Here is a 27,458-nt window from a genome sequence, read left to right as displayed (position 1 = left end):
TTGCCCTTTCAACAGCTCATCTGGCAAGAATGAGAATTTTTGTAGTAGAATAAGCATGGGATTGGGACAAGCAAGATCACATATGCCCACATAATTTTTCTTACCAATGATCTCTCCCCCTGGTCAGACAGGCACTGTTTGAGAGATCAGGATTCCTTTCTTGTGTGTCCAAGTTGGTTTATTTTTGTTTAGCTGGGTACATACATTGTTAGTTGCAACACTCCCTCTAGAACTTTCTTCTTAGTAATTTTCCACTTACTGGCTGACTTACCTGAATTTATTTTTTAAATTTACTGAATGTCTGACTAGCCATAAGCTGCAGAAAGCCAACCAGGGAACTGAAATGAATAGGAAGAAAACACCCTCACTAATTTTCCTTTTTGACAGTTTAACAGGCCCCAAAGCATTTACCTTACTTCTCCATTTAGGCAGTTAACTTCTGAGCAGTTCTCAAACACCAGGGATGTCTAGCTAGAACAGCCACCTTGGTCAGCAATCCAAGATTTAGGCGGATAGTATATTATTTAGGTAGTGGAAATAAAAGCAATTTTTATATTGTATATGTGATTTAGTGTGTTCTGTGCCAGTTTTATTTCAGATTTAATTCAGGGACATGCTGCACTACGTAGTCCTTTTGGATTTATGCAACTGTTGCGCTTGGAGCCATGCTCCTGCTGCAGAATTCCAACAGGAGCAAACATATGGGGATTCTTCCGTCCTTGGCTTGCCCCACCATTTGTTCCACGTTTTAGACCAACTGGTGCTGTACCCAGTGGAGTACATCTGTTACAGTTTATTACTAGAAATTTGCAATTCATTTCAGTTTGCTAAAATAATTATAATATTCATGGCCAATAGTACTGCATTAAGCAATTACACATAGGAGTAAGCAAAATTTTCCTAAAGTGTATGTGTGATTCAGGACCTACTGCCCAGTTGGGGTGATTTGGGCACTCAACAGTCTATCACCAATGAGTCAGCTGTTCTCTGACATTTGAGTTGGATCATCCTGAGAAATTAAAGTAGCAACTGAGATGCTCTAAGTAACATCCTTTATGTGAATGTCCCTGCTCTGTTTTAATTAAGAATGCAATGTTAGCATAAACCACCAGTGAATGCATTTGGTTGCCACATCTTGCTTGAGGTACTCAGCTGGGGAACACCCAGAAATGGAGCAGAGTCTTTATTGCTGGAATTTCAGAGGCACATCCGATAACACCCTCTAACTCTTCCTGAAAGTCAACAGCATGTAGGCTGTTACATAAGTCAATACCTTTTTGAATGTTGTACCCCACTTTTTTGTCTTTGTGCCTCAGGCAAGCTGGGAGTCACTGTATTGTGCTATGTTGTTATTTGCAAGTAGACTTTTCAAGTAGGTGAGATTTCTCTTTTATGGGATAAATGGATTATTGATCAGTCCAGAGTAAGCATTAAATAGTTGATTAGAAAGTTACCCCCTTAGCATTTAAAAGAAAAATCCCCATAAACATCAGCACAATAAAATGTTAATACAACAGATTACTTCATTATCGTTATCACCCACTCAAGCAGACTTTTAAAATAAAGAAGCATCCTGATATAATATTCATAACCCCATCATACTCATCACGTTCAGTCTCCCATTTCTGTAAGTCAGTCTCGCACATCTTTGACATTCTCTAGTTACAGAATAAGCACACCCTATTCACCATGGTGGAGAAGTATAGTGTTAAAGTAAGGGTTTTTTTTAAAGGAAAACTTACAAAGCCAATCCCAGGGGTTACAACCAACAATATGCCTGTTATGGTTCTGCATCACAGACCGGAGTCTGGAATCTGTCACTTGCACGCTGTTCACACCCACCCCTTGGATTAAATGAAGTCAGTTTTGTGATGGAAACCTGTCATTTTCCTGATTTTAAAAAGAGCTTGGGTTCCAAAAAGCTGTTTTAATTTTTCAAGTTACACTAGTATAATGAAAGACATTGCAAACTTAATTCTGCCTGTGTCTTTAGACCACCGCTGTCACTTAAAAGTACGTCTATATTCCCAACATTTATTTGTGTCCTTGCAAATAAAAGCATTGTAAGAGAAATGAATTTAACTCATCAGCTCACTAGATGTAGAAGCAGGTTCATGTGTAGGGGAAGCTGCAATTTATACGCAAATGATAAAACATCCAGAAATAACCCAGATCCCTTAAAATATTTTTGCTTGTTTTGCTCTACAAGTGTTTCTTGGAGTGATATAATGCAGCAGAATTATGTGCTTCAATATGCCGCACATAACAAACATCCGGGAATGGAAGCCATTATCATGACTACTGAATATAATTCTGTTTTCTAGCAGTCTTAAAAATGTCTTTAAGTAATTTGTAATCTAAGTGGTGTGGACAATACAAATCTAAACAAACTAGTATGAAGTTGGGCTATAATGTTCAGTAATTGAGTTTTCTTTTTGCATAACACTGTAAATAAGGGTGTGAAGTGTGATTTAAGAAGCTTTGAACTTTTTTGAAATTCCATCTAGATTTTAATATTTTCTGTTCACTTTCTACAGAACATTCTGGCTTTAAATCCCCGAAAACAGACACATGCAACTCTTCATTCAACTGCAGCAAAGAAACAAGTCAAAAAGCAATGGAAAAGGAATTCTGACAAAAGCTGTTCAGTAAGTACATGTTTATTATTGCATCTGGAACATGTTATAATCATTGAGGCTGAAATCTCAGTTGTGTAAGAAATTAAAATTTGAGTTTCCTCAGTTTTTCCATAGCCAAATTTGTCTTCTAGTTCTGTTCCTGTAGATACAGAGTTACTTTGTGATCAGCTATTTACTTTTCAGAACTCAGTACATCTTTTTGGTGATTTAGTAAATCTTTGATGCAACTTTTTCTCTTTTTGGTATGGAGTCTGATCCATCTCAAGGATCAAGCAGTATCACAGCAGGCTCACCACCTCCTGTGCCTTGCAGAGCTGCTTGCTTTCCCTGGGTAGCCAGTGTCAGCTGCCCTTCTGCTACTTGCTCCTTTTCTTTCTGGTGCTGCTGAGTAGAGCAGCACTTTTCTATCTTTTCTGAGACTTTTAAATGTAATATTATTTCAGTACAGCAATAGGGGAACCCATCATATGTACTTATTTTGTATACATATATATATGTGTACTATATATACATGACCATATATGTTATATATAAATACATAAAGCTTAGATTAAAATATGGCTCACGATTTAAATTGTGTATTGTATTTTTCAGGAAATAGGTGATTTTAGAATAAATATTTTTTCATTATAAACTGTCTATATTCTTCAGTATTTCTGCCATTAGATATAATTTTCTCCCTAGGTATTTAGGTTCCTAGTCTCAGTGTGATATTTGACTAATCCTATCAGACTTTGTTGTGTCTTTGATCCCTCATCTGATTAGAAGGTTTGTAGTGTTTTTACCATCTTCCTACAGATTCTCTTAGATAATCTGCTAAATTCATAAGTCTTTTAGGTAACTACTTCTACATCTGCAAACTATTTCCCTTATGGGTATAATATTATAGTGTCTTTTCATAGTGTTATCAAAACACCTTCTCCCACTAAGTAGGAAAATTCAGGTTTGATAGTTGATATTAATTTATAATTAAAAAACCCACAACAAAACACAAACCAAAACAAAACCCCCACAAAGTTCCTCAGTGTCTCAAAATCTTGAAACCCAGTCTGATCAACAAATATTTGCTGGAAGGAGCAACACAGGGTATTCTTAGAATTTCAACCATACTCTAGTATAGTTTCCTGTTTTATAGCATTGTTTATAAGAATCTCTCTCTTACTAGAGCTAATATTCATATTTTCTTATTTATTGACTTAGGTAATGCTATAATAACTGGAAACTAATGAACATGAAAAGCTTCTGTTTGTGAACTGGGATGATTATTCTGGGATGTCTGATTTAGTTATTGCCCACAACTGTCTGTTCCTGCTGCACAGATAGTTGAGCTGCTCAGCAAGCAGTTCCTGGACAGCTGCAGTTTACATCGTTATGTTTTTAGGCAACCTGAAATCAATACTGGGTTGTAAACTCCTCTGTTTTCAGAAACTGTTAGGAAACTTAGGTATCTATGCAGCAGGGCAGCATCTGTTAGTAACCTGATTAGCTGTTCCAATGTAAACTTATCCTAGTTAGTTAAACTTCAAACCATAGTATACATATATATATATATATATATATCTTCCTAATGGGCATGTTAACCACATTTTATAAAGCTTCTAGGTTTTAAGATCATTCTTGGTTATTTGGTTGTATATAACCAAATAACTTGGTTATATATCTTGGAGCTTTCCCCCATGTCAGCCTCGTTTGATATTTTTATTCAGGTTATTCATAAAATATTAATAAAATATTTGAAGGTTTTCCTGTTAATTGTGAAAGTGCATAGCTTTCTAGAAATTGTCTCCCTGCGTTCCTGCTCTTAGCTGTGTGCATGAACCTCATGGTCTCTCAAATGTTCTTGGATCCCCAAGGTTTGAGCTTCTTGGGCTGTGCAGACAGCACGAATTTTGGGTTCATCACTAGTTTGTGTGCTTTGGCTGTTTTTTAATTTGAAAGAAATTCTGAGCATTGTCAAATATTGCAGGATGATGTTTTGGCGTAGGTTTAGAGTCCAATAAACAACTTGGTTTTATAGTTCCTCATTACTGTATGGAGATCTGTGCAGTTATTAGCACCCTGCACTGACAGAGATCTGCTCATGTGTTGCAATTTACAGGATTAGAGATAAGCAAATAAGTGTATCTGTACATGTACACACCTTCATCACAGGTAGTTCTTATACTGTAAATTATGTACTATTTGGTAGAAATGTCACATTATTTATTTTGCAAGTCATGATAAGAAATGTAAAATGCTAGAAGAAACTGTAAAGGGGGTAGTCCTTATTTTACACCAGTAATGGTCTTAGTTTTTAGAACTGTCAAACTTTTCTTTACTCAAATATGTAGCTTACTTTTACTGTGGAAAATTTACTACACACCTTACTATTCTGGCAGAAAAAGCCCTACAAAACAAAAAAAATCAAACCTAAACTTTTGCCTTGTATCTCATTACATAAAAGACATTAGGAAAAAATGACTTTTCACATTCTCCAGACCATTGTTGTTGAGTGGCTTCAATAAACAAGACAACAAAATGATAGAATCCTTTCCTAGCCTTCTTAATATAAGAAAGCTAATGTAGGAAAGGATACATTGAAGACAATTTTCTATTATGGTCTGTGGTGGTTTGACTTTGGCTAAATGCCAGGTACCCACCAAGTTTCTCTATCACTTCCCCCCCTTTCCCCTTGTTTTCTCAACAGGGCAAAGAGGGGAAAGAAAATAAGATAGACCAACTCTTGTGGGTAAAACAAAAGCAGTTTTAATATAAGCAAAGTGAAGTAAAGGTCCGTGCATGGAAGCAAAAAAAAAAACCCCAGAAAACAGATTTATTCTCTACTTCCCATGATCAGGCGATGTCGGGCCTTCTCAGGAGCAGGGCTCCAATACGCAGAGTGGTTGCCTCGGAGGACCAAGGGTGACCCCACCCCCTTCCGCCTTTTTCCCAGCTTTATACTGAGCAGACGTCATATGGTCTGGAATATCCCTTTGGTCAGTACGGGTCAGCTGTCCTGGCTGTGTCCCCTCCCAAGATCTTTCCCACCCCATCCCACTGGGGGCTGGAAAATGTCAGAGTCTTGGTGCTGTGTAAGCACTACTCAGCAGTAGTCACAACACCAGGGTTCTATCAACACCCTGCCAGCTCCCAACATAAACCACAGCACCATGAGGGCTGCTGTAGGGGAAAACCAATTTCAGTTCAGCCAGACTCAGTACAGGTCTAAAAAGACATTGGCAATAATGTATAGGCCTGCTAATGAACAGGTTAAGCTCTATTTGAAGTCCATAGGAAGTATTCTTGCTGGCATTTCCTTAAAATGTGAATTTGGCTTTTAGCTTTGGAGTCTTTTAAAGCTTTACTGGTGCTGCCTTTGCAGAATTACTGTTGGAGGGAAGGTGGGAGTATGAAAATACAAAACTAATTAAATTAACAGTCCTCAAAACTCTGAACAAAAGCTGCATCTGCTGAGGCATGCACACAGTGACTTTGTAATGTCTAATACGCTTCCAGATGGCACACTTACATATTTCCTCAGAATAATTACACAAGTGAAATTTTAACTCCTAACCTACTCTGAGACACTTTGGGTTGGCCATTAAATGAGTTACGATGTGGAAAAGGAGTGTCAGTATCTTTCCTCAGCACCGGAAGAGCGTTATCGTAAGGAAGGTTCAGTTATGCTTCCAATGAGTGCTATTGTTTATTTACTGTGTTAGTAACCAGATTTTGCTGTAAAAATGATTTATAGCTGTAGGTGCAAGAGCAGTCAGCTTTCCTTCAGAAATTTTAACTCGGAGATTTATATCAGAGTGGGTACACTATTGCTGAGTCACTCACAGTAACAGTGCTAAACCTAAGCATTAACACTGGTTTCTTATGAGTCATGCTGAAAGGTGGCATAGACAAATGCCTAGTCTATCTGGGGAAACAGGTTTCTGTTGGTCAGAAGAAATTAAAAGAGTTTTGAGATTGCTGTAGTAATAGTAAATCTTGGAGAAGGAGGCAAAATTTAGATCACATTGGGTCATCAATTTACAGATAAGACTAAAGCAAAAGAATGAACTGTGGAAGCTGTGAGGACTTGCTTTGATTTCAGGGTTTTCCTAGGTAGTTCAGGATTGTTTAGACATATGGTTTATCTATATATGGTTTCCAACTCTGTAATTCCATTTCTGTATGTATTTTGTTCTTGTTGACATTTAAATCACAAACTAGATGGGCACACATTGTGTGCATTTGCATTACACCCAGTGTACAGAATTCCTTGCTTTATGAATAGGGTTTCTAAGCATTATGGGACAAGCTCTGCTTTTATCTTGTATGCAGGCTTGTCATTTTAATGAAAATCACCTCCACAATTTTTATAAATTCACTTGTCACTGGAGAATTCAGTGGGATATTGTAGTTCAGCCCTTTTTTTTTTTTTGGTAATGAAACCTTAGAGGTTCCTACTCAGGATAGGTGAGAAAATGATACAAACCCACCTATGTATTCAGACTTTCTTCAGTTTCTGCATTTAGAAATAATAGTAATAATTGCTCCAGATGGAAGAGTTGGAAGTATTTCAACAAGAGAGGAAAGGTGAAAAGGAAATGAGTTTTAAATTGGTTTGTAGTTAATTGCCATAGCCTGTAACTGTATTGATTTTCTGGCAGTAGTAGCATTGTTCTTTGTCCTTCCATTTGCTAAGCCTGATCAGCATTGTGCAACAAGAGCCCCTTTTCTTTGAACCAAATAGTTTTTAAGCGCAGCTGTTGTTTTTGTTTTTTTTTTTTTTTTAGGGGCATCATGTTTGGGCAAGAGTATTTAACTGTTCTATAGTTCTTTCCAGCCATTAGAGAGAACCAAATTCTTCACCTTGTCTTCTTGTCTTTTTGGGTGCAACTAGCAGATTGCTCTGTGCTAATGGTCGAGAATGAGATCTGCAATTCATTGCAAGGTGTAACAGATTATATTGGTTTTTAAGTGCAGAGGATGTTATTCCTTTAAAACAGTAGTAATAAGAGTTTGCTAAAACTTCATACTGCTTTTCACTTTGATAGCATTTCTGTGGCTGTCACTGCTATATATGAACATCTGTAAAAATGAATTCTTATTTAAAAAAAAAAGGTTTGTAAGTACTTCTTGGTGTACAAATGTCCAACCTTGCATAGAAAAACCTGTAAATAAGATAATTCTTTCTCAGTTATAATCAGTTTGCTACTCTAAGCATTGCCTTCCAGTGAGATGGAAAAATGCCATGTGATTTTTGTGCCCAATCATGTGTCACAGTTACAGAAAAGTTAGCAGTTCACAAATAACTGATGGGTTGAAGCAGAAATAGTGCAAATTGCAAACAAGTAGATATGAAACCCAGTTCACCCAAGCCTGAAATGAGGAACCTTAATGAATAAATGCTTTTTCAGTGAATAATTTGGCCATTTCTAGACATGTATTGATGAAAGATTATATATTTATAAATAAAAAATAATCCCAAATATTGTAAAATAGAGAACACTCATTAAAGGAAATCAACTCAATTACCTTTATAATCTAAATGTATAGTTTACCTTTGCAAATATTTATTTTTGTCTTCATTGCATATGAATATGTAAGTTTAGTTTTTTTCTGAATAGATATACAATGGCAGATGTCTCTCTAATCGCTGCTCTATTCAAACATTAATTGGTAGAACATATGTAGAATTCTGCTAGTCTGAATAGGTATAGGATAGCAGCAGTTTTTTTAATCACATCACTATTCAACCACTAATTGGTGTGATGATTAAGGGACATTAGAGGGAGCACTTTGACATCTGATTCTTTGAACTGATGTCTGCCTGGGCTGCACTGTATTCATCATGGCCAGACTGATTTCTTAAATAAAATGCTCCGATTCCCAAATGTGGAAAATATTGCATTAGGATCTATTGAGGTGATTAGGGAATTTGAGAATGATTCTTTTATTTAACTAGTGATTGACTGTATATGCACAAACTATTCATATGAATAATACATGGGTTACTGAGTATCAGAAAGAGCTGAAAAGTAACATCAAGAGATTTTCCCTTTTCTCATAGTGTCAATAATTAAATATTAATACACATTTTAAAATGTACCAGTTTAATCATTTAACAGTCAAATTCCTACTCATGCATTTTTTAGATTAACTAATTACTCTGAATTTTCTCATATCGATATCATACACTGGCATTTAAAACCATTTTACCGGGATAAAGTCGTTTACATGTTTATATATGATATCACTTGCTCTAAGAAATGCATATTATAATCCTTGAATTTTCTGTTTTATTTTAGATTCCATGTCTTAAGGTATTTTCATTAGAATATCTCAATATCTCCTAACTTGCCTGACTGCTACAAACCTGTGCTTTTATGCACGTTTTCTATGTACCAAATTGTAAACACTGGCTGATGGCAAGTTATGCCAAATCGTTGCTTAGTCCTCTGCAAGAGGTTCCTTTTTACCTTGTGGCTCTTCTGGAGTGCTGTGCAAAACCACCTCTGACTTCTGTTCAGAGTTTTTCAGGTTTGGTGTTCTTCAGATTTGATGCTGGATGATTCCTCTTACAGAGCAGCAGTCACCAAAGATTTTTAGTTCTAGGTGTATTTCTGATCTTAACCATTTCAAAACCAGTTTCTCAGTTGCAAATTGCTTGGTTTTATAAATATATATATATATATATATACACACACACACGACAAAATGAAAAACGTCTGCTGCAAATCCTGAATTCTAGCTAAGTCTGTCCAACTCATTCACCTTCATTAAAGCTGAGCAGATCAGAGAGGACCTGGAACAGTCTTCCCTGTTAACTTTCATCTTCTGTTTAGCCTTATTCTTTTAGCTGTGTGTTTCTATATGTGCACTTTCTTGCGGTTATTGGATGGAGATAAAGGTGCTTTCTTGTGTTAGTGTAGTGGAATACAGAATATATAACAAGAAGAGTAGCTTCACTTTTTTTCAGCCCCTCTACTCCCACTTTTTCAAAAACTTGCCTGTACTGAAACCAATACTGCTCTTTTGCCCTTTGCTTTCCTCTCCTAGACTTTATTCTTGTATAGCAAAAGCCCCCATTTCTATTCTGTTTAGAAATCTATAAAATCAAAAATGATCATGAGCTTTAGGTTGAGAACATAAACTGCTTGAACATAGTTTCTTGGAAAAACCTGTGCCATTGTTAGCCTGTTAATAATTACTCGCTTCAGATCTATTTATAGTGTCTAAATTCTGGAAGACATCTGCTCTCTAGACGTTAAAGGAGCTGAGAGACCAATTTTAGTGTGAAGGTAGTAGTATAGCTTGCTGAATGCAATATATTTTAAGCAGGGCTAGTAGCACTGTCCAATATTAAGTTGCACTTCATTACAAGTTCATTACAAGACTGTGCTTGTAGCTTGACTGCAACTTTGCCATATATTTGGACAAAAATTTCTGAGTACCAGGCCATCAATTTTTAAGTTGTGAGTGTTTTGCCATTGTGGTTTTTTTTTTGTGTGGTTTTTTTTTTTTTTTTATCAGTCATATATACACATAAAAAAACAAAACAAAACAAAACAAACCCTTGATTTAGGTATGAATAAACAGGTCTGGCAGAAAAGCTTGGTTTTTCTCTTTTAACCAATCCTGATAACATTATATTAATAAACCTACTAGCTTTGAATCAAGGATTTGTAACAGACTGGGGATTGAAAAAGTATGTTCATACAACAGAACTGTCCAGAGGCTTTGAAAACCTTATCCTGACCAGTTTCTGTTGCATTTTTATCACAATGTACAGTCATCAGGTGGAGATCAGTTAACTGCCTGATCACTCACTACTCCTTTGCTTACAATATTCAGTATTCTTTGCTTGCAGTAGTGTCTTGCTTTCAGGAACTCCTACATTTTTGGTGGTGCATCTCAGGAATGATTTGAGACTTCCATAATGATTTCTCTGTTGTTTTATAAACTGATACATTGTTTGAATATAGTGTTGAAAATAAACATAGTATCCCCTCCAGTATTGGTAAATGGAAATAATGTTTTTGGGATTCTTCAGTTTGCAAAGATGCTAGCTACTGCTTGATACAAGAACCTTTCTTAAAATGTGTGTACTTCATATTGATGGAATGGGAACTGATGGGTGATCCAGTCTCTGGAGCTATGTCATTTTCATGTCAAGCTATATTCCCTCTTAGTTTTTCTGGCTATGTGCCTGTTCCAGCAGTTCTAGCTGTCTTCAGAAAGCTATGTGTATGTGTTTTCTGCAGTCAATTCTTTCATCTCCAGACAGTACTGTTTCCCTAGCAAGTGTCTGGAACAATCACTCAGCAAAACTTTCTCTTCCCCTCTAATACTGAGAACAGGGCATCAAGCTACTGCTGCTTAATTGCTCACTGAAGTGGAAGCGGTTTTATTCTGTAGAACTAAAGATCCTACCATGTGCATTCCATTTGAAAATTATCAAGTTGTAATTCATGTCTTTTTGTATTTTCCTTTAAAAAAATAAGTTGAAGATTTATTGTTCATGTACCATGTGAGAGGAATGTTTTTAACATTGCTAAATCAAGTAAACAAATTAAGAAGCATCCTCAAAACTACTTGTATAGTTGCCTTAAAGGATATGCACTGCTCAGGAAAGGCAGATTAAAAGGTAAAGTGTTTTATGTTTAATAATGCAATAGATGGTAAAAAGATAGCAAGGGTAAAACCAAACCTTCATGGATCAAAATCACTTTAGGGAAGGGTAATAAACTCATTTCTAGTGTGCTGAGAATATGCTATAGTCTCCACGCAGCAGGTTTAAATTTGGCTATGGTTGTAAATAGAAGTCAATCTAATCACACACTCATAAAAATATAGGTTTGGGAGGGATAGTGAGAGAATTTCTGGATTGGGACAGAATGAAATATAGCTAGACATTTCTTGACAGATCTTTGTATAACTCACTTCTAAAAGGATATGATGTTGGGAGACTTCTCATTCTTGTTAGTGTTTAATCAATGCAACAGCAAGTTTTTCCTGAAATATACTATATTTTATTTGTTGATGATGAAATTGCTGTCTTGTTCTTCTCCTACTTGAAGAACAATTGATGATTGTTCCCTTTTGATGTAAAATTTGTTATATTGGAAGATTCCTGTTAGATACAATTTCAGTTGCTATTTTCCTTCAACTTTTCTTTGCTGATAATGTTTTTGAAACTGTTATTTTGTTGCTTTTCTTTGGATTTTCATTTTCTGTATCTTTAATCCTGATGGTGAAAAATTACACATTTTTCAGCTGGGACCTAGCTAGCACCAAGTAGAATGAAATAATTTTTTTGTTTCACACACCAAGCTACCCCACAATGTGCTGCTCCTTCTGCAAGAGCATTGGATTTTCTTGGATTCAATTTATGGCCTAAATTCTGACCCTTCAGTTTGGCTTGATTTTTAAATTCTTATCTTGTCTTTTAAAATGTTTAATATCTTCTCCTTCCCTGTTTCCCTTATTCCACCAAACATGTTATCTGTAGAAACCATTGGTACATTCTTTTTCAGCTATCCAAGTACTGGGATCCTGGGTAAATCATGAAGCATCTTGATTCAGTTAATTTTTTGGTGATAGAAAACAAGCTAGGGGTTGTTTTCCAGTCAGTTGTGCACTCACTGGTTATTAGTTTTATCTTGATTACATTTTTAATTGCCTTAGGAAAATGTAATGTGGAATGCTTATTAAAAAAAAGTTTACTCGAGATTTGTCACATCTACCACTTATTCATGAGTCCATTTATCCTCTTAAAGACAGAAAGTAAGATTGGTTTAACTTCGTTTTTAGATGTCCATGTTGGCTTTTTTTTATGTCACTTCTATTTTTTAATAAATGTACTCAATTTTCTCTGCTGGTGGCTATAACTGCTATTTTCACTCCCTTTTTGTAAAGGAAAGCATTTTCTCTCTCTTCTGGCCTTTTGGAACTCCACACCCTCAGACTCTTTGGGTGCAATTGATAGCAGTACGTGTATTGCTTCAGTTAGTTACTTGGCAACTCTGTCATATATGAACTGCATCTGTCTGATTAAAAAAAAAAAAAATAAATTCCCAAACCTCTTTTTTTTCCATATGCAAGCCTGCAAACCCAAGGTCTTGCTAAAAGTAATACTTTTAGTAATAGTTATGGCTATACCATGCCATCTTCATAAAGAGAGCAGGGAAGGCTGTGAATAATTCAGTTTATGCTGCATCATTTGTTATTTACTCTCCTTTCCTGTACATAACCTATACTTTGTTTTATTTTCTTCTTGCTTCTCCTGTATATAGAACCATTTTAAAACTTTTTTTTTCTTCCTTACTAATTGAAATTTACTTGGTGCCTTAGCTTTGTGATTTTATTCCTACAGTGCTTGTGCTGTTCATTTATACACAGAAATTTATACACTTAGATGTGTGTCATAGTTTCCCTGACTTTTATGATTTTGATTTCCAGGCCATGGGGGAGACATGGTATGATCATAAAGGTCTGTTAAGTGCTTTTTTTTTTTTTCTTGTTTTGATTTGCTCAGGAATAGTTTCCCTCTGAGCATTTCTGTCAGGGTTTGCCCTCTCTCTTGCTTTCCTTTACTGATCAGTATATCTTTCAGGAGACATACCAACCTGATCCCTGAGTCTATTGAAATTTTATTGTCTGAAGTTCATCATCCTCATTCTGTTACCCTCGCAACTTTCTGTCCTTGGAATGGATTGTAATGCTATTAGAGAGGCAAGTCATTGTAAAACACTTTGACTTTCTATATACGGTCTGGAAAACCACGGATTCCAGTAATGGTAGGGTGCAGGTGGCTTTTGATGTGATAACTGACAAACATTGTTGGTACCAGTCATTAAACCAGAAACACTAGCATAAAATTTTAAATAGTATCAATTCTTACTAATTTGGGTATCAAGCTGAATGGACTTTAGCCTTAAATTTAGCAAAGAGGGGAAGTCATAGAATAGATAATCACAGAATATGTTCATCAAGCTTTTTTTTTTTTAGTTAATATAAATTCTATAGAATTACCAAAATCTATTTTATTACAGGACAAACTCAGAAGTTAAGAAAACTATTTAGATCTCTGAATTGAACAGCTCAAAGACTTGAATTTTTAGTAGATCGTTATTATTTCAAAAAGACAACAGTTATTTGGAATTTGCATCCCAGCTTATGAAGAAAAGTTTCAGACTGAACTGGAAAACAACTTCAAAAAGCATATTAAGAATGTGGGGATAACCCATGGAATTGAAAAAAATGGGATTGATCGGCAAAGCAGGAAGTACAAAGGGAAAAATGAGAACTTTCAAAATTCAAGTTGAGTCACACCTGGCAAAAGAAATTAAAACAAATAGTAAAAGGTTATTCAGCTATATAAAATAAATAGTGAATGGATCTTAAGCTATCTAAATTAAAAGAAATAAAAGAACAAGGAAAGTCAGTGTGAAGATAGGATTGAACATCCTAGGTATTGTCTAAAATCTTTGTAAATCATTGTCCTGGTTTCAGTAAAATGGGAGTAAAACAAGAGGTGGCTAATGGTCAGAAAAGTGCAGAAATGGAAATTACCCAGACAGGCCAGAAGGAAAACTTAGAAGGTTTTATATCTGAAATCAAAGACACAGAAAAATGTCTATAAAAGTATCACAGAAAAATTGACATGTGAAATTACAGGCCTAAGAGTAAAACAAGCTGTTTGTTATGGTACTTGATTAAAGAATAGCTGATGCAGTTTCTGCATGTTAAAAGATGGAGAACTGATGGGCAACTATAACTCTGTTAGTCTCATATTAGCAGCATGCAAAACTTTGAAAACAAATTTTGAAGCAAAGATTTGTTAAACACATTAAGGTAAAGATAAGATTGAATAAGATGTATTATTCATGCAGGCAGGGCGAGCAGACAGGGCGCAGACACTCTCCGGGTTCCTGAACTTATCCAAGCTAGCCTCCTTACGGTCCTCCACAAGTAGATCGAACCATGGTCTCCACTCGCATCAAAACCACCGCCAGAAAGTACGTGGCAACCCAGATGGAGCTGCCACGCAAACATGCAGAGGTTCATGTCTTGGGCTGCAGGGAGTGCCTGAGCCTGTCGGTCATGCCGGAGGGCAGCAGGGACAGCACCTGTGTGCACTGTGATCAGCAGGATGACCTGCTCAGCCTGGTGGTGGAACTCAGAGAAGAGGTTGAGAGATTAAGAAGTATTAGGGAGTGTGAACGGGAAATTGACTGGTGGAGTAACAACCTCGAACCCCTGAAGCAACAGTAGCTAATGGAATCTCCAAATGAGGCAGGTAATCCCTCATCCTCTTGCTATCAGGCGGAAGGAGGGGCCCTAAGAGATGAGGGAGGCTGGAAACAGGTCCCTGCTTGGGGAGGCAGGAAAATCCTCTCCCCACCTCCCTCACCCTCCATGATGCCCCTTCACAATAGATTCGGGGCCCTGGAACTTTTGAACAAAGAAGAGAAGGAGGAAGAAAATGAGACAAACGAAGAAGACCAAAGTTCACCAAGGCCAGGTCACTTCAGACCAGGTATTAAAACCAGCTCTGAAAAGAACCCCAGAAGAGTCATTGTAGTGGGTGACTCCACTCTAAGGGGTGTTGAAGGTCCCATATGCAGACCAGACCCGCTTCATAGGGAAGTCTGCTGCCTCCCTGGGGCCCGTGTCACCGACCTCACAGCAACACTCCCTACCCTAGTGAGACCGAAGGATTACTACCCTCTCCTGGTTTTTCAGGTAGGTAGCGATGACATCACCAGGAGAAGGCCTAAAGCAATGAAGAGAGACTTCTGGTCCTTTGGAAAACTGCTTAAGGGGTCAGGGGCACAAATTGTGTTCTCCTCCATCCCTTTGGTTGGGGGGATGGATGAGGAAGATTACAGGAGAATTCCACAGATGAATGGGTGGCTCCAAGACTGGTGTTACCATCAGGGCTTTGGATTCTTTAATCATGGGTTGGTATACAGGGCACCTGATCTTTTGACATTAGACGGGATGCACCTATCCCAGAGAGGGAAGGGGATTTTGGGGAAGGAGTTAGCTGGGCTCATTGACAGAGCTTTAAACTAGATTTGAAGGGGGAAGGGGGCAAAACATCAGCCTATCTGAAGTGTATGTATACCAATGCACATAGCATGGGTAACAAACAGGAAGAGCTTGTAGTTGTGATGAAACAGGAAAATTATGATGTTGTTGCTATTATAGAAACATCGTGGGATGTCTCCCATGACTGGAGTGTGCCAATTGATGGGTACAAGCTCTTTAGGAAGGACAGGCAGGGAAGGAGAGATGGTGAGGTGGCTCTGTATGTTAAGGACTGTTATGATTGCTTCGAGCACAGGTGTAGTGAAGACAGGGTTGAGTGTCTTTGCATTAGAATCAGTGGGAAGGCCAACAGGGCAGATGTAGTAGGAGTCTACTATAGGCCACCCAACTAGGACAGAGAGATGGACGAGATATTTTATAGACACTTAGGTGAAATCTCACGATCGCTTGTCCTTGTTCTTGTGGGCGACTTTAACTTCCCAGACATCTGCTGGAAATACAACACGGCAGAACGAGACCAGTCCTGGAGATTCCTAGAATGTGTGGGAGACAACTTCCTGACGCAGCTGGTGAGTAAACCAACCAGAGAAGGTGCCCTACTGGATCTCCTCTTTGTGAACAGAGAATGGCTGGTGGACGACGTGGAGGTTGGAGGCTGACTAGGGCACAGCGATCATGAAATAATAGAGTTCGCTATTTGTAGAGAGGTCAGGAGAGAGCTAAGCAGGACTGACATCCTGGACTTCAGAAGGGCTGACTTTGTCTTATTTAGGCACCTGCTTGAAAGGATCCCCTGGGAGACTCTCCTGAAGGGTATAGGGGCCCAGGAAAGCTGGGCGCTCTTTAAGAAGGAAGTGTTAATGGCTCAGGAGCAGGCGGTCCCCAGGTGCTCTAAGAGAAGCTGACGCCAGAGAAGACCACCCTGGCTGAACAGGGAGCTTTGGCTGCAACTCCGGGAGAAAAGGACAGTTTACAGCCTTCAGAAGAAGGGGCTAGCCACACACAGTGATTACAGAGTCTGTGAGGCTATGCAGGGGGGAAATCAGAAGGGCTAAAGTCCAACTGGAAATTAATTTGGCCTCTGCAATCAAGGATAACAAGAAAAGTTTCTGTAAGTATGTCAGTAGCAAAAGAAAGTCCAGGGAGAGTCTCCATTCCCTGCTAGATGCAGGAGGAAATTTGGTAACAAGTGATGAGGAGAAGGCTGAGGTGCTTAATGCCTTCTTTGCCTCAGTCTTTAATAGCAAGGTTAGTTGTATTGATGAAATTCAGCCTCCACAGCCAGAATACAGAGACTGGGAGAATGACCCCCCCTACAATCCAGGAGACAGTGACCTACTGCATCACAGACATTCACAAGTCTATAGAACCAGATGGGATACACCCAAGGGTGCTGAAGGAGCTGGCTGGGGTGCTCTCCAGGACACTTTCTATCATTTACCAGCAGTCCTGGCTGACCTGGGAGGTCCCGACTGATTGGAAATTGGCCAATGTGATGCCCATCTATAAGAAGGGTCAGAAGGATGATCTGGGAAATTACAGGCCTGTCAGCTTGACTTCGGTGCTCGGGAAGCTGATGGAGCAGCTCATCCTAAACACCATCATGCAACACATGAGGGACAACCAGATGCTCAGGCCCAGTCAGCATGGGTTTGTGAAAGGCAGGTCTTTCTTGACAAACCTGATCTCCTTCTATGACAGAGCGACCTCTTCTTTGGATGAGGGAAAGGCTGTAGGTGTAATTTACCTTGACTTTAGCAAGGCTTTTGACACCGTTTCCCACAGCATTCTCCTGGCAAAAATGACTGCTCGAGGTTTGGACAATCGTACACTTCGCTGGGTTAAAAACTGTCTGGATGACCGGGCCCAGAGAGTCATGGTGGATGGAGTTAAATCCAGCTGGCGGCTGGTCATGACTGGTGTCCCCCAGGCCTCGGTTTTGGGGCCACTCCTGTTTAACATCTTTACTGATGATCTAGACGAGGGGATCGAGTGCACCCTCAGTCAGTTTGCAGATGACACCAAGTTGGGTGGGAGTGTTGATCTGCTCAAGGGTAGGGAGGCTCTGCAGAGAGACCTGGACAGGCTGGAGCCATGGGCTGAGGCCAACTGGGGGAGTTTCAATAAGGCCAAATGCCGAGGGCTGCCCTTGGGCCACAACAACCCCCAGCAGCGATACAGGCTTGGGGAGGAGTGGCTGGAGAGCTGCCAGTCAGAGAGGGACCTGGGGGTGTTGATTGACAGCCAGCTGAACAGGAGCCAGCAGTGTGCCCAGGGGGCCAAGAAGGCCAATGGCATCCTGGCTTGTGTCAAGCAATAGCGTGGCCAGCAGGGACAGGGAAGGGACCTGACCCCTGTACTTGGCGCTGGTGAGGCTGCACCTCGATTCCTGTGTTCAGTTTTGGGCCCCTCACTACAAAAAGGACATTGAATGACTCGAGCGTGTCCAGAGAAGGGCTACAAAGGTGGTCCAGGGTATGGAACACATGTCCTGTGAGGAGTGGCTGAGGGAACTGGGAATGTTTAGTCTGGAGAAGAGGAGGCTGAGGGGAGACCTTATCACCCTCTAGAACTACTTGAAAGGAAGCTGCAGAGAGCTGGGTTTGAGCTTCTTTAGCCTAGTAGAAAGTGACAGGACAAGAGGGAATGGCCTCAAGTTGTGCCAGGGAAAGTTCAGACTAGATATTAGGAAGCATTTCTTTCCAGAAGGGGTTGTTAGGCGTTGGAATGGGCTGCCCAGGGAGGTGGTGGAGTCCCCATCCCTGGAGGTGTTTAAGAGTAGGGTCAATTTAGAATTTAAGGATATGCTGTAGGTGGGAACGATGCTAGGTGAATGGTTGGACTAGATGATCTCCAGGGTCCTTTCCAATCTAGATGATTCTTTGGGATTCTGTGTATTGGGCTTCATTATTAGGCGTAGATCATGACACGCTGACAAGATATTTTTTTTTGCCAATTAATAATGAAGTATCATCTACTTAGATTAAAATAGTAGCATGGATAAGGGACTGGCTAGAAAGGAAATGAGAGTGAGTAGTGCTTAAAAAAGAGTTTCTGGGCTTTGAGCAGAGCTTGTTGAAGGATCAGTCTTTGGATTCATACTATTTAATATTTTCATTAATGAGTTTGACATAAATATTAGGAGCATGTTACAAGAAAGTCGACAGGCACTGTCAATACATAAGGAACTTAGAAGACCATAAAGAACTGTGTGACACTGAAATTTAAAATAAAAAAAAAAGATAAGAATAAATTTAATAGTGAGATCAGGAGGCTGTAGAACCAAGGGCTGAGTATAAGAATAACTAGGAGCTTAATGGTTGAAATTAAGAGAAAAGATGATTTAGAAATACGAGCTGATCAGAGGGTGATGGTTCCATCAACTGGGTAAGAAATTCTGAATGTGAATTGAATGTTAAAGCAAGAGAGTTAACTCTGATCATCTAAGTTGTCACTTCAAGTCTCCTATATACTCTAATGTTTTGTATCATAGGTATCTGACAGCATGTTCAGTTATTCGATAGACTTTCTGTGCTACTTGCTACCTGTTAAAGGAGGATATTCATAGTATATAGAATAAATTGCTTTTAAATCACTTCAGATACTGTAGTGATGAGTGTCATTGAAATGTTCACGGGCAAAAATAGTTCTGCCTTCAAGTAAGGTTTTGAATAACGTGCAGTAAATAAGGCTATACACTAAGCTTAAATGTTGCAAGACTACTGATTAGGTGAGCACGCTCTGTTCTGTCTTCTGAGTCAGGCAGCACTTCTGTGTAAAATTGCATATGATCATATCATTAAAACTGGTCTTTTGCTGCATACGTGTGAAGGGGCCAAATCAAGTTTTTAAACGGCAAACCATTTTTAGGCATTTTTGAATTTAAGTGCTTGACTTCACAATGCCTGTGTTTGTTTTACGGTGGCCTGTGTGATCTATGGGTTCTGCTGTGTTCTCCAACGAACTCTGCACACCCTTATGTTAGCCTTTAATTTCTACAAACATTACTGTGGGAATGAGGCTAATAAACAGGGATTATGTACCTGAATATTAGTTTCTGTCCTTTGTTAACCTGTGTGGATCATTTGTGATTTCTCTTTACTGTGTACCAATTTGTAGTTAATAGATGTAGACTGATGCTGTTAAATACCTTTTTAATGTATGTGCTCTGATGCATGTTCTTTTCACTTGCTACTGGTACTCTGTTATGCAGACATCAAGTTGCTTTGAGGCTGATTTGCTGAACAAAAAATGCCCAAGTAATAACACTCATTTTGATGCCCTTCAGAAGGATACATGTTAACTGAACATTATGTAGGGCTTCATTAAATGTTGGTCCTTAGCTAAATTATGTAGTTATCTTTTGCTTTAGCATTTCTATTTCTTGACTTCTCTTCCAGGACTCCTAATATCCTTAAAGTTTTAGTCCCTTGCATAAGCATTATTTCCATCCTACAATTAAAAAGACTTTTCTTTCTCAGAAATTGGCATTGGCTGTTGGAAGGAGTCTTTCTTTGCTGTGGAATAAAAAAGGACTTGTCAGGGAAACTGGCTTAATATCTGTCCTCTTGAAACTCATCAATGCTGTTGATGCTGAATCATCAATTAATGCAGAATCATCAATACTTTGTAAAGTACAAACTTAATGAGCACTTGTTTCTAACTTTTGAAGACTGAGCGCAGCAAAGTTTTGTTTTACAAGAAAAGAGTGAGGTGGGGGAAGCTTTGCTTTCAATTCTATCACATCTGAAGTCAATTAGAAATAATAGATATTGAAAATCTTTTAAAGATTTAGTCTATAAGCTTTAGGAACAAACTTCATTTCTTTTGTAATTTCACTGCATTTTTGACGGTGCTTGGACCATTTTCCCCATCCTATACAATCTGGAGGCTAGCTACTAGATTTTGTTTCGTGTAAAGCTTTCAGAAGCAACTTTGCAAGAGTGAAAGAAGCCAATGAATCTCATCCGGTAATGCATAAACAGTAACTCTTTAAGAGTTGTGTGAATTTAACACAAGTTTTAATAGCGTAAGAAAGATTATTTACATTCTATTTCTCAAGATTGCAATGGTAGTAGTCTTAGTGAACAGTAGTAACCTATAATCTGTGCATGTTTTACAGAGTGTACATGAGAGGCAAGGGGGCAGAACACATCAGGGTATGTAGCCATTTCTTGTCCTGGAAGAGTAGTCCTGTTGTTGGTGCTTTCTCTGGAGTTTTTCTTTCTCATTTTATATTTTCATCTGAATTTATTTGCTAGTGAATGGACAAACAATGTGAGAAGGATCTTGCATATATTTGTAGCAGTAAGTCTGAAAATCTCTGTTGCCACCAGGGCTCTAGAAAAGCTGTGGAGAGGTACAGGGCGTTGCTAAGCAACACCGCATGGCCACAGATAGTATTTTTCTTTTAATTTATTTATTCTTCAGTTTGAGTGTGTCCTGCTTGGAGCCATTTGGGTAATAGTTAAGCAAGCACATAGAAATCAGAGAACTGCAGGAGTGGAATAAAGGAATGCAATATAAAAAAATAAGAAAGAAAAAAACATGACACATAATGAAACAGACCAAGAGACATGAAATAATTAGTAAGGACTAGGGGAAAAAAGTAAACAAGCATGGGGAAACAGAACAGGAGAGGAAAAAAAAAGGAAAGATAGGGCACTATTGAAGAAAAATTAAAAATTGAAAGCTCAAACAGAGTATACACAAGGGAAACAGGGAAACTGCTGCATAATTCTTATTCTTATAAGAATTAAAAGCCAGAGATAAAAATGGCTTTGAGAAGAAAAGGAGAAATTTGGTAATTGTGTTAAAAGAATAATGATTTTTGTTTCTTTTTGCTTTGCAGCCACCCTGCTCTTTCTTATTGCTCTGTTTGTACATATGCAATAGTACTAGTGACACTCAGGAGCTGGGGACTGATTAATAAGTCCAATATGATTTCCAGAGAGGAAAAAGAATTTAAAGTAAGAGTTTCAGAAACGTGTTATTTAGAAAATATTCCATATGTTTGAAAACAGCATTTTCAAAACTAAGTTGTTGCATTTTATTGTAAAATGTGGATGATTATACTAAGTGTACTAGGTTAAGCTTTGGTTGCAGGGAGGGAGTTGTTCACACTCTCCAAATTAAGCATATTAAGCAGAGGCGGGTCTGTCCTGTGCAGTGGTCTGGGAGCTAAAAGCCCTTCACTTGTAGTAGTTGGAGACAATTCTAGATTTGAGAGTAGCATAGCCATGTGAGGAAGATGCTGTGACTGAACCAACTCTGCTGAGAGACCTGATTTATTAGCTCAGAGATTGTGCTACCTAGCCCAAAAGTCTTGAGAAGCCCTGTTTGTGGGACCTGAATTAGACTCCTCCAAAGCCTGCTAAGCCTAGCTCATACCCAGGTGCCTTGCATCTCACTTCTCTTCTGGTGAATCTTGGTCCTGTCTGTCCCTGCTTGCTTGGGAATTGCTGGGAAGATGCTTGCCTAGTGCTTTGGGCCATACTTGTATTGCTCGCCTCAGCTTGAACAGCCATTTTTGAGACAGACAAGAAGGGGTATACAGCAGTCTGAGCTGTCTGAAGGCAGGCCAGAAGGTTCTGGGAGAAGAAAGCTATTCAGGTTGAGACATAAAAGCTTCCAAAGGAGTAAAAACCTTACAAAGAAGACAGTAAATGGGACACAGAGCTAGAAGAATGCATAGTGCTGTACTGAGGTATTGAGTTGTTAGATGCTCTTCTCTCTAAGGTGGTAAATGGAACTGAGATCTGAGGCTATATATTTTTCCTGGGTGTTGTTTTCAAGCTGCATGTGAATAAACAGTGTTACAGCAGCATTCTCCTAATGCTCTTTCTAAATTTCACTATGAAAAGAACTTTTGAATGCCCTGCTGACAAATGCTGATGCACATACACCCTGATCATTTCCGTGTATGGGAAAGTTCTTGTTCATGTTATTTCTTACAGAAAAGAAACTGATACCATTTATTCCCTTAAATTTGTATTGGGAGATTCTCAAGCTTATTAAACATGCATGGTATCTTATTCAAAGTAAATTACACTTACTTGAGCAGTTTTCCCTCAGTTTTGATTATGTCTGTGTGTCTGTAAATAGATGACACAACAGATGGTGATAACTTCATAGGATCTGCAACCATTGTAATAGACCCATACTTCTGATTTTCTGAATATTTTTTGAGAGAGAAAAAATATTTTACAGCAACAGTGTTTTGTACTGTCCTACTTTGTTGTTTCCCCGCCCCTCCCCACCGAGACTTGACTTTCCACCTCCTTGGCAATGAGTGTAAGCTTTCATTTTGACAAACTTGGCTTGATATGTGATATTCAAAGATATGTAATTGTGTTGACTGTTAAACAGTTTTGGCTCCTAGTGAACCAATTTGGTAGTTCTTTGTGCATTCTATACATGCTTTCCAGTTTCATAGTTGTTTTTTTTCTGTGCTTCTATTTGTTTCTTCTTTGTATATATTACAGAGTCTGAAGTCACTGTCTTACTGTATGTGGATTCTATAGTGTTGCAATAAGGTTTTAGATATCATTCAGTGATGACCATAGTAAAGAAAGAATATAAATATGCATTTAGAAGTCCTTTCACTATTTTATTTTCTTTATGGTGTTTTGGGTTTTTTTTAAAAAAAAGAAAAAGACAACAAGCTTTCCTCTGATTTAGCTATTTTAGATGGCAATTAATTCAGAATTTATTTAAATACTCGGCTTTCCTGAACATCTCAGGACAAGGGACGTGTCTTTTGAATCTTAAAGAAAATGGAAATGAAGAAGAAATTTCAGCCTAGGTTTTTTTCAGAGATATGTGAATTGTCAACTCATATGTCTTCTCATGACATGTCCTGCTACCATCTACAGTTGCTTCAGAGTCAACATGTACTTCAGGAGCTGAGGTAACATGTTATGGGTGTTTGCATATGGCGCTCGTAGTCTATGAATGAGCTTCAGATTAGTTTATGTCAAACCTTTATTTAGTTTTTCATGAGGAATGATAGTGACGGAAAATCTGATACAGCATGCCAGCATGTAACACAGCTACACCATGGTCTTGATACAAGGGTTGTACTCTACTGGCTGCAGCCTTTTTTTCCTAATTCTTACTCCTTTGACTCACCTAGATGGTTCTTAAACAAACCTAGTATTTTCATTTAATCCTCTGGGGAAATCTAGGTCTTAATTTCGTATTTAGCTTTGTCTGTGGTAAGTACCCTCAACTGTCACATGAGGAAATTTGTCTCATTGCTATCTGTCATCTTTTATGCTGCAATACTGTTTTTCAGATAACACGGGAATCCAGAATAGAAGTGCATATGGTCTTTTCTTGGTAATTCACCGAGTCAGAGGATGGGATCTTAATAGTATTTTTTGTGAAATTGTTTCATTTTTTTGCAGAGAAAATTTGGAGGAAGGATGATCCTTTATGAGGACTTGGCCAGCTAACATAGTGACATATAACCACATGGTTGTGGCAAGAAATATCATCAGTTACAGTCACTGAAGTATTTTTCATGCAGAACTGTCACTGTTTTCTTCTACAAAGCTAAGCAGAGGATGGGATTTTCCCCACCCTTCCTGCAGGACAGAAACACTGGGTTTCTTGGAGCTTGGAAGTCATAGATCCTAGTGTTCTCTATACATAAATTTAGTCCCTTGGTACTGTCACCCATTCCTTGACTCTTGGCCTTGTATTTATCATCTTTTCAGGGGACTTAAAGACTATTCTATGTAAGTCTTTTAGATGTTGGAGAGAATTAAGAGTACACAATTTAGTATGTGGAATGTGGTTTAGCTGATACATGCATTTCTATTGCTGTCAATAGAAAGACATGATCTGTAAGATTAAGAGAGAAGGACCTTGGTAGGACCTTGCTGTTGTGGTTTAACCTCAGATGGCAACTTAGCCCCACACAGCCGCTCACTCACTCCCCACACCCAGTGGGATGGGGGAGAGAATCAGAAGGGTAAAAGTGTGAAAACTCATGGGTTCAGATCAAGACTTTAATAGGTAAAGCTGCATGTGCAAGCAAAGCAAATCGAGGAATTAATTCACCACTTCCCATTGGCAGAGAGGTGCTCAGCCATCTCCAGGAGAGCTGGGCTCCATCACACATAACAGTTACTTGGGAATACAAAACACCATAACGCTGAATGTCCCCCCTTCCTTCTTCTTGATGACACATGACACCATATGACATGGAATATCCCTGGGGTCAGTTGGGGTCAGCTGTCCCGGCTGTGTCTCCTCCCAACTTCTCGTGCACCCCCAGCCTAGTCACCGGTGGTGTGGGGTGAGAAGCAGAAAAGGTCTTGACTTCGTGCAAGCATTGCTCAGCAAGTGAAAACATCCCTGTATTATCAACACAGTTTTCAGCCCAAATCCAAAACACAGCCCCATACTAGCTACTGTGAAGAAAATTACCTCTATCCCAGCCAAAACCAGCACACTTCCGTTACAGTTATTTGGGAAAGAAACTTAGCAAAATCATGAGAAATAGTTTAGGCAGATTAACTTCTGCAGAATTAGTTGTGAATATTGTGTCCTATTGTGTTATTTTTTAAAATATTGAGGCAACTACAGGGAGTTGTAGTGCATGGTGAACACAGAACCATGAAAGAAAATGTTTTGTTGTGGCACTTCTGAAAAATATTGGAGAATAAAATGTGCCTTGTAAGAGGTGAGAGGTGGCATCTTGGGCTGATGAAGCAAGCCTGCTAAATATAATTTGCTTTTATTCATCTACATAGATCTGGACTTCATTGTTTCAGGATGGTGTTTAAGCATTTTATTGTAACTTTAAGTTTTGAAAAGGTCTTATATTTAATAACTCTTCAGCTATGCATGAAAAATAAAAGGCATCTTGTAAGGTGATACTCTCAAATATGTGGGGTTAATTCCTTTAAATTCTTGGTCATTTGGCTTCTAAAAAAGCAGGGGCTTTGGGGTATGTGTTTTTTCTTATGCTCTTTGTTGAAGGTCAAGAACATAATCTGTTCCTTAGGAGTATAGTTCTACCTGCATTTTAAAGATTCTTCCTTTTTTCCAGGTTATGAGCTCTGTAAATGTTAATTCTCAGTATGAGTCTGGTCTTTACCTACATACTCTCATTTTATTTAATCTCAGTGAGTCAGGGGTATATTTGCCTAAGCAGAGTAAAGAATCCCAAGGGAAAAGCAAGCTAAGTTGGGGTATGGGAAAGTACTGGGAAGGGAGGGAGTACAGCATTTGGGATATTTTTTTTCTTACTAATCTTTACTTAGTTACATTTTCACTGTCAAGTGAAAATAGTATATTTAGAAATTCTGTGTAGAGTCTGTGTCTCTTTACTCAGACTTCATGTTCTTAAAGAATTAAATTGTGAATTTATGCTATGAGTACTGGAGAATCGGAGTATTCAGCTGTCAAGAATAGGTCCAGACAGGATCTTAAACTTCTCTGAAGGCTCTCATGTAGTGCTCAGGCTCTGCAGTAGGAAAAAGGCAGGACTACGATGCATTCAAAAAGCAATTGTATCTAGACAAAGCTTGTATATTCTAAGAGATGTTGTGTATTGTTCCCTGCTAGAGACTCTTATCCCATACAGGGAAGCAGTCGTAAAAGTGTCACTTCAGATGCAGAGGGAGTAGTAGCTTGTTGCCAAGTCCTCCCATTCATCTACTAGTCAAGTTTAACATTTGTTCTAGGAAGAGAAGGAAAAAAAGTGGGAGGACCAAAGCTTTTCCTTCCTTTTTGTTCTCAAAGTTTTTTTGTCTTTTAAAGCTAAGTCACAAGGGGAGGAGCACTATAAAATGTCGTGTCTAGTGGCATCACCTGTATTCTCTGCTCCTTTATTATTTCCAGCTGTGCCTCTGCTGTCTTGCATATTTTTTCTTGCATATCTTGTGTAGCTTTTAATTCTTCTATTTTGAGTTCCTTGGTCTACTATTCTTTGTGTTGCATGCTTGGTCCTTTCAGAATGTCTTTTCTCATCCTCCCTGTATCGCTACTATCTGATGTGTTATCCATTGCCAAAACATGGGGTGTCTGCATCTGCTCTGACAACAGCAGGTTGAATGCAAGCAAGATACCATACCCTTATGTGAACATGAAGGCTGTTATAAATTTGCCACTTGAAATTTGTGCGTGAAACAGCATGAAAAGGAAGTTAGCAGAATGCCATCTTAGATTGGAAGATCTTTCACAGTCCCAGTAAAATTGCAAACTAAAGTATTTAACAAGTATGTTTAACAAGTAATTAACTTTTATATAATTACTTGTCTTTAAGGATTAAGTGCACTATATTTTAAACTGGGAAAACTTTAAAACATCCAAAATTGTCTGCTTCTACTTCAGAACTCCTAGTTACATTGACAGTATTTCTGGTAATTAATAACAAAAATACACTGGCAGTTTCAGAAAATATCTCATGCTTCAGAGTTTCATGATATTGGTCCTGTTTTAGAAATATATTCCTGTTTGTGTAGAAAAATGTGATGCTTGTGTTTGAATTTGCATGTGCACTATTTTTAGTGCCTTAAAAATAATATTCCTCAAAAAAACCCCAGAGAGGAAGTAACATGGTTATGTTAATTAGGTATTGAAAACAGCCACCCACAATTCTATTTAATATTTTTTCTATCGATTTTCATTTGATTACTAATACTTAGAGCTTGTTTTCTGTTGGAAGTCTGCTATTTTTTATGTATTAATATCTATATTTTTCAGAGAGCCTGTCTGGCCAATGTTTCTGTATCACGTAATAAAAAAATTGTTATAACAAATGTTCATGTATTATGA

General features: G+C 38.3%; 1 protein-coding gene across 1 annotated transcript in view; it reads left to right on the top strand.

Annotated features, from left to right (window-relative positions):
• The first annotated feature begins 1,689 nt into the window (after window positions 1–1,689).
• The window catches only part of DPYD (dihydropyrimidine dehydrogenase), a 349,307-nt gene continuing 323,538 nt past the window's right edge, over window positions 1,690–27,458 (top strand). The window contains exons 1-2 of the mRNA XM_026853962.1: window positions 1,690–1,713; window positions 2,538–2,648. Of these exons, the coding sequence (XP_026709763.1) occupies window positions 1,690–1,713; window positions 2,538–2,648 (135 nt within the window). The remainder of the gene's footprint in view (window positions 1,714–2,537; window positions 2,649–27,458) is intronic.

Source organism: Athene cunicularia (assembly GCF_003259725.1).
Source record: "Athene cunicularia isolate RWA chromosome 8 unlocalized genomic scaffold, athCun1 chr8_part1, whole genome shotgun sequence".
NCBI classification, from domain to species: Eukaryota; Metazoa; Chordata; class Aves; order Strigiformes; family Strigidae; genus Athene; species Athene cunicularia.
This window is presented reverse-complemented; position numbering and strand designations above follow the sequence as displayed.